General features: G+C 34.2%; 1 protein-coding gene across 1 annotated transcript; it reads right to left on the reverse strand.

Annotated features, from left to right (window-relative positions):
• Positions 1 to 267: 267 nt before the first annotated feature.
• LOC127104527 (uncharacterized) lies at positions 268 to 3599 on the reverse strand. The gene is made up of 7 exons (XM_051041711.1): positions 3576 to 3599; positions 3457 to 3467; positions 3268 to 3340; positions 1547 to 2540; positions 1118 to 1358; positions 953 to 1006; positions 268 to 862 (listed from the first exon to the last, which is right to left on the reverse strand). Exons 1-7 carry the CDS (start codon positions 3597 to 3599, stop codon positions 268 to 270), a joined length of 1992 nt encoding a protein of 663 aa, XP_050897668.1.
• Positions 3600 to 8310: the final 4711 nt, after the last annotated feature.

The following is an 8310-nucleotide window of genomic DNA, read 5'->3' on the forward strand; positions in this document are numbered from 1 at the left end:
CCATCACTGAAATCCACCCATCTCCGGATCCATAACAACAACCCACGACCTATGATGCACAGGTACGGGTACGGTACCCGGTACGGGTACGAGATACGTCATTTTATAAAAAAACAAGGGTACGAGTATGTTAACTAAATTTTTTAAATTATAAATAATATAATATAAATGAGGATAAAACATTGTAAAACTAAAGACGATAAAATATTAAATTTTAAAAGTGACTTGTTCGAAATAAAACTTAAGATCTATGCATGAATGTAAAAATCACACTCTAACAGTGTCAATGTCACTATTTCCTTCCTCGTCTTCTGTAAAAAGAATAGCTTCCATGTTTGGTTCATCAAGAGAGAGACTTGCAACTTCAAGAATATCAGCCCCATCAGAGAGACTCCATTCATCTCCACCAATATCCCACATTTTTGTTTCTCCTTCATTATAATTCTTACTCTTTCTCGAAAGAAGCCGAAGATTTGTATGAACAAAAACTAAATCTTCAACTCTCTTTGGATTTAGCCTATTTCTTTTCATTGAGTGGATAAATGAATATGTGCTCCAATTTCTCTCAGCACAAGAAGAAGAACATGGTTGTGAAAGGAGTTTCAATGCGATGGATTGAACTTTAGGGACTGCTGATCCATAAGTGACCCACCATTCCTTTGGTGTCAAGTTCCACCTATCTTGTAATGAATCAAATAGACTGAGTTCACCTTCACCACTTGAGAACTTAACAAATTCAGTAGTTGCCTTTAGCCTTTCATATTCATCTACAAAGTAACTCCTTATGCATTTTTTTCTTCCGGTGCAAATCTCATTGTCTCTATGTGGGGCAACTCGATTTGGAGATTGATCAAGCCATTGTCTGCAATAGTATCTATTACATAAAAAAATTATAAGTTTGAGGTAAGGTAACTGAAGTTTAAAAGGAAAATGATTTTTTTTTAAAATTTACCTTGGATTGAGAGAATGAGCCAAGCAATGAAGAGGTGTGTGACTTTTAGTCCATCTAGCAATTAGGATATTATACACCACATCATAAAAGGATGAATTCTGACTCAACTCTTTTCCCTCTTGATTATATATTGCTAATTTGACTTTCTCAATCATAGAATCTCACTTCTCATAAACCAAATGAAGGTTTGACTCATCGATATCACAAGAACGAAGCATATCATAGATAGGCTTTGTAAATCTTAGAATATAATCAACTTTATCCCACCATTGATCATTTAAAATAGTTTCTTTCACAAAGTCCGCCTTTTGAACATCATCTTCTCTATATTCAGACCATTGTTCACTAATTACCAAAGTTAAGAGACCATTCTTAATGGTTTTCAACCTCTTAAGCATACCAATAACTGATGAAAATCTTGTTTCATAAATAGAAAGAAACATCAAATGCACAAATTCTTTAATCATAGCAAATCTCATGGAGTGATTCATAATAAAAAATTTAATATAAAAACCATCTTCAGCAATATCAGATATCCACTTACACTCGAGATAAACAACTTTGTTACTTGGTGTATTTTTGGTGCACATATACTTTTTAGAGCTAGATTCAATGTGTGCACTACACATGGTGTCCAAAATATATGAGGATATGTTCCTTCGACAATTAAACCAGCAGCCTTGCAAACAAGGGCATTATCAATAATGATTTGAACATCATTTTCTGCTCCAACCTCTTTAATTGTATGCAAAATTAGAGTAGCAATATAGTGTTTATCTTTGTACTCTCCTGTCCCATCAATAACCTTCAAGAACATTGGTCCAGAACTCAAAATTTCCATAAAGTTAATCAATGGTCTTCTTTGGGCATCTGTCCAACCATCTGTAACTATGCTCACACCTTTTTCTGGCCAAGTATCTTTAATTGGTTGGAGTAGTTTTAATATGTTGGCTTTCTCTCTTTGCAACATTGTAGTCCTTATGGAATTATAACTTGGAGGAAGGTAGCTATATATAGAATTGTTTGCTGCATAAGTGAATGCACTGATAAAGTAAGGATTTCTAGCTACATTGAATGACAAACCAACAGAATAAAATAGTCTAGCTATTTCAGATGATAGATGATCTCTAGCCTCATTATTAAATGTCTTTGCTAAAGTTCTATCACTTCCTCTTCTTTTCTTACTCATATCAATAGGCGGATTCAAACTTGTAGTTCCATTTGGAAAAGGAACTTGTACGAGCTTTGCTTGTCTTGCTTTGTCAGTAGCAATCATATCAAGTTCTTTCATCTCAACCAAATATTCATTGGTCACTTTCGAACAACAAATTATTCCATTTCCCTTTTCTTTCAATAAATGAATTCTTATTCTAAAATAAGAACCTTTAAAGGTTACATTGCAATAGTTGCACCTCCAAGTTGCATTATTTCCCTTTCCTTCATTCCTATTTTGCAAAGTCGTTGCATAAGCCTTAAGAGGATAATCATTATCAGTACTTCCCGTTCCACTTGTATATTTATCCGTCAAAGGCATATCATTATTGTTTGTCCTACTTCCTCCACTAACATTATTACTTTGGGAAAACATCTACAATAAAATAAAATAAAAAATCCTTATAAATAATATTATATGATTAATATAAACTTACTATATTATCTACTATTATTTTCTATACTATATATTTTATAATAAATTAATTATAATATGAGTAAAATTAATTATAATATGAGTAAAATGTGAAATAGAAATATTGTTAAGAAACAAGTGTAGTATAGATGATTACTTCGATTGATAATTACATATCTAGTAATTTGTTAAGAAATGTCTATTTTATTGGTACAAGCCTATACACTAATATAGTAATATTATAATAAATAAAAGTCTTTTATATTTGCTTGCCGTTGCAGCATATAATAAATAAAAGTCTTTTATATTTATATAGGATGGTTCTAGTACTATTGAAGAGGTTGGAGCATAGAATTGAAGAGTAATTGTATAGGATGCAGAATTACTCTTCAATTGTACGCAAAATTATATAGGATAATAGGATGCAAACAAACCTCTATATTATATTTATATAGGATGGTACAACCTATACTATCAAACAATAATTTATTGTACCGATCAACCTATTATATTTATATAGGATGCAATTTCGAAATTATATAATAGTTAACTAGGTAGTATAGATGGTACATGTTAAGTATAGATAGCAACTAGGTAGTATAGACTATTATATAGTATTATTATAATATCAATGATATTATATCATATTCTGAAAAAAGTTAGAAAAAGTAGTAGGTAATACTAGTACCTTTTTTATAAGTAACTGCAAAATTGATAATCTTTTATGCCATTGCTGATTTGATAGATGAAAGAAGTCTATTCTATTATCACAATAACATGTTTATATTTATATAAAAAAATAAAATCCTAAAATCACCTAGATTATAGATTGGATTAGGCCCAATTAAAAAATAAAATAGTATTTGAGTACCACTACAGTACCAAAATCTAAAAAAAAGAAGCAAGGTACTGTTACAGTACGTATAGTAGGCGTACAGTACATTTACCAGTACCGATCAAGTATCGGGTACTGGTACTTCTTCATAATAACCATACCAGTGTTTCAGAGCCCACGGCCATAACGTACACCTTCGACAACCTTTCCAGCCATAAACCACCATGAACTGAACAACCTGCAACCTCCCTCCTCAAACCATAACCATTTCACATCCTTCCACCATTGTGCTACACGAACACACTACCTTCCTATTGTACGACTTCCATCATCACCCTTAGCTAAACACACCTCCACAAAGCGCTCACTACCTCTCCTTCAAACAACTTCGCACTTTTCCGATATCGCACCACCTTAACACTTTGCCGTCAACAATCAACAACTCACATGATTAACCACCACGAACTCTTTTCCAAAAATCTCTTTAAAACACAAACCTTTCACCGAAAAAATTGCACGGAATAGATCCGACCATCAACAACAACGGTAACCGCGTGCAATACCTTCGTGCACCTCTTGTTTCTGCTCAAGACTACCACCGTGTCCCTTTTGTTCTTATAGGTACCTTTGCTTCTCTCATTTTCGACATGATTCATGTATCTCACGCAGTGTTTAGATTGTTCCTGTTGGTTTGGTAATATTTGAAAAAGTCAGCAATAGGATTTTTATTGTTTTTGAATTTTTTTAACTTTGTCTATTATTTCTTAATTATGCATGGTTGATCATCTTGATATTGAGTAACAAGACAACTTAAAATGAACATTTTCAATAAGCAAAATCTTGGTCCAACTCCAAGTGACATTTTCAAACTCGATTTGATCATTCTCGACACAATCCAAATCTTTTTCCGATGAGCATAATGTTAAAACTATTTTTTTTATCAAATACGAAAGAAATGAGTCATTGGAGTCTCACATTCCTTGAATCCATGAATGAATGCTCTTGACGCACACATCTTGGGTTAGCTCTTCATTCACTCTTTCGTTTCTAAAACACTTAATAAAAACTTGGACGAAAGGAGGGGCCATTGGAGTCTAGCATTCCGGTGGAACCTTTGAACAATATTTTGAATCTTCATTGTCCATCAAACAAATTCATAATACATTGAATGAAAAAGTATCATTGGAGTCTAGTATTCCGGTAATACCCCAAATAATTGGTCCCGAGGCTCACGTCTCGTTCTCATCAAACATTCACCATTCTCTTAAAAAACAAACTTTAACCCATCAAAACCTTATCCTTTCGCCCCCGTGCGATTGAAAACCATTTGCAAGAGTATATTTTTCTAATCTCTTCTAACGCGTACAAACAAGCGCTTAAGCCTCCACCGCGAGTAAGCAAGTCATGTTTTACCGTTAGAATGTAATCTAGACACATGTTCACCCTAACAAACTTCTAACCAATCAAACCTTTATCTTCTCTCCCCCGTGCGATTGAAACCTTTCCACAAACGGACATTGTTTATTCCTTACTAACATGTATACAACAAGCGTTTAAATCTCCCATGCGCGACCAATCAGCTAAACATTTAAGCTGCTAGAATGCAATCAAACATGATCCCTTCTACTGTAAAACAAAAATATGCTAAGTCTCTAATCCACGAGAAAACAAGCCAATGTTTAACCGTTAGAATGCGACCTAAACATTCATCCTCTAAAATCAATCAACCAACATTCTTGGCTACGAATAACTACATAGGTTCGAGTTCTCCATTGTACTTGGAGATACGTAGGATCGAGATTCAACTACTCTTCAAGAACTATAACAAAAACACCAAATATATATTTTTTCTTGCCTAGAGGATACGTAGGAGAAAGACTCTCAATCTTGTCAAGCACCCTAATAAAAAACCTTTTTGCGACCCATTTTATTTTTTTCTTTTACACTTTGAATAATTCGAAGAAAAAAGTTAACATAAGCCAACACTCAATCACAAGTTTTAACTAAAAGGTTCCCATTTAGTACAACAGACGTGAGGGGTGTTAATACCTTCCCCTTGTGTAATCGACTCCCGAACCCAAATATGGTTACGACGACCATTTTCTTTTTCTCTTAAGGGTTTTATCGATATTTTCCCTTTCCTCTTTTGGAACAAAATAAAATTCAGCGGCGACTTTGTTCGAATCATTTTTTCCGCGACCATCGCGAAGGATCGTATTTTTGAGACACGACACTAAGTTACGCACAATCGAGAATCGATTCAACCAGTCTGTCTGTAGATCCGAAAATTTATTATGGTCGACATTTTAGGTATTATGCATGATGAGAGACATGTTATGCTATGCAGATGATGAAAAGTAAAGTAAAGTCATATCTATGAAAGTTTTTAAAATGCCTAGACAAAATTGGGGTATGTCAGCGTTGTGCATTGAGAGACACAGAAGAATTCATCCATGCTTAGAGCCGCTTGGAGTAAGTTGATTGCTTTCTTTATGCTGTAGGAAATGTTTTTGGAGTAAGTTTGGAGTATGTTGCTTTATCATGAACTTTTTATTTTTGTTGTCCCAACACAATTGATAACACTTGTAGGAACAAATGAATCATTTTCTACAACATCCCAAACTTTTTCTCCTTGTGCTTTTTGATGAGCCTTCATACATATTTTCCATAAATAAAAGTGTTCACCATAAAAAAATGGAGACTTTTTGTTGCTACATGTCATACCCCAAAATTTCTCCTCCCTTTTTCACTTTTCATCTAACCTTTAGCTTGAGATTCATCTACACTTATTCATGCCTCATTCATGTGTATCATTCACTTATGTTAACACTTTCTAATAATCATCATAAATTCAAAGTTTGTGATTAACAAGAGCTAGAGTTTTCTTGTGGATCAAGCCTTATGGGTGATACCCTAATTTCTTGATCTTTGGGACCTTGATTCAAGGAGATCATATCATGGTATTCATTTGTGCATCAAAACCACAATTCTTGACTTTTTTACTATAGGAGTTTGTGATTGACCCTTTGAGCTTTAATTTAATTACTAAACCCTAATTGTGGGCCCATGTGTTGGGAGATTGATTGTGGAGCTTTATACTTGGTTTGAAGATATTGATTAGAGGGTATGTATCATGAAACCCTAATCAGGGATGCTTGGTACTTGTGTGCCATTTTGATTTGACTTTTCACCATGGGATTGACTGAAACCCTAATGCATTGAAAGGAGGTTCTTAATCATCGTGTCATGCATCATCAACCATTATGCTTGCTTTGTGCATGCGAATCATTCACTTGACCTACATGACTATGCTTGGGATTTCATCTGATTCAAGACTTTGTTCAAGCATCCACACATATGCATTCTACTTGGTCATTCCTAATCCATTGATGCTAAGCCTATGGTGCTTTCAAGTTCATAGGTCTTTGGTCATTGATTCATGATTCATGTTTGCATTAGTGCATTGATCTTTTGGTCCATTGTTTATCCTTGATCCATTGTGATTCATGGGGCATTATAGACCATTAATTCTTGATTCATCCATGTATCTTAGTCCATTTGATTCACGTGTCATCATATGTTCATGATCCTTATGATTCAAAATATTAAAGGTGATTAGTTCATCCATATATCGAATTTGGGTTTTAAGTGAAATTCATTCAAAAGTCAAGTTTGATCCACATTCAACCCATAATCATTTCATTCAAATGAGTGATCATTTCATTCATTCATAAGTTCATACATAGTCAATTACAAAAAGAAATAAAAAAAAATACAATTTTTAGAAAAGTTGACTTTTGGTCAATTATTGACTTTTTGGTCAACCATTGCATTTTTTTCCCTAAACCTAATTCCAATTGCATTTACATCCATGCATGATCCTATGAGCTTTCCATGTTACTTCACAAGCAAGCAATTCCATTCTTGTAAATTGGTCATTTTTCCATGCCATGGTCTTTTTGCCTTGCAAAGCCTTGCATCTTGCCTTGCCATAAACCAAGTCTTGCCTTGCATTGCATCATACCACACACCTAGCAACCAACCAAGGCAAACATGATACAATAACAAGACCATGCACATTCATAGAACCAACCAACCAAGCCACATGACTATGTACATTAAGGCATGACCAACCATTTGCAAAATTCACCAAAACAAGAGCTTACCAAATACATCATGTTATAAGTTTCTGCAAGCAACATACAACCCTTACCCTGCAGTATTCCTTGCATCACACCATCATTATCATCATCCTAGCAGCCTGCAACAACAACCATGTCATGCATCCCAAACCTTGTCGTGCAGCAGCCTGATTACCATGCCAAACACCTGCATCAGTTCACAACAATCTTGGGCAACCAATCAACATGCACATTAACACATCATCACTCACATTGCATTCAGTTTACCTTAACATCAACTCTGCATCATCATAGCACATAGCAGACTAAATGCAGAAATCGAGCAAATCATTTTGACTAACTTCATTTAGTAATTAACCATCATTAACATACATTAATTCACATTATTAACTAATCTAATCTAACATTTCCAATAAGCTAAAATAACTAACTGCATTAACATAAAATTGAAAATGAATTTACTCAGTTAACAGAAATTGCAGAAAAATGTTTTCATTCAAAAATCAGTTAAAACCATTCAACGTCATTTTCTAACTAACTGAATCCAGTTGTAGCTAGTTCAACTAACTTTTAACCCCGTGTCTAACTGCCAACCGATTCTCACTTCTACGAGCTAACAAAGAAAACAGATACGTGAAGTTCATCCTCTATAAATTCCTTTCACCCTCATTCATTCAAGGCTCTCGAATCTTCAATCATTTTCAATCTTCAATCGCTCTCAAATCATTCTCTTATGAAATCTCGGAGCTCAGAA

Source organism: Lathyrus oleraceus, chromosome 7, assembly GCF_024323335.1.
Source record: "Lathyrus oleraceus cultivar Zhongwan6 chromosome 7, CAAS_Psat_ZW6_1.0, whole genome shotgun sequence".
Taxonomy (NCBI): domain Eukaryota; kingdom Viridiplantae; phylum Streptophyta; class Magnoliopsida; order Fabales; family Fabaceae; genus Lathyrus; species Lathyrus oleraceus.

What these genes read in the sequence shown, in the direction of transcription:
- LOC127104527 (XM_051041711.1), bottom strand. Translation starts at nt 3,599, where the DNA reads ATGGCCGTGGGCTCTGAAACACTG. An exon ending in TGCAGTTACTTATAAAAAAG is followed by an intron (nt 2,541 to 3,267) that starts GTACTAGTATTA and finishes ATTTTATTGTAG; the next exon opens with ATGTTTTCCCAAAGTAATAA. An exon ending in GCTCATTCTCTCAATCCAAG is followed by an intron (nt 863 to 952) that starts GTAAATTTTAAA and finishes ATACTATTGCAG; the next exon opens with ACAATGGCTTGATCAATCTC.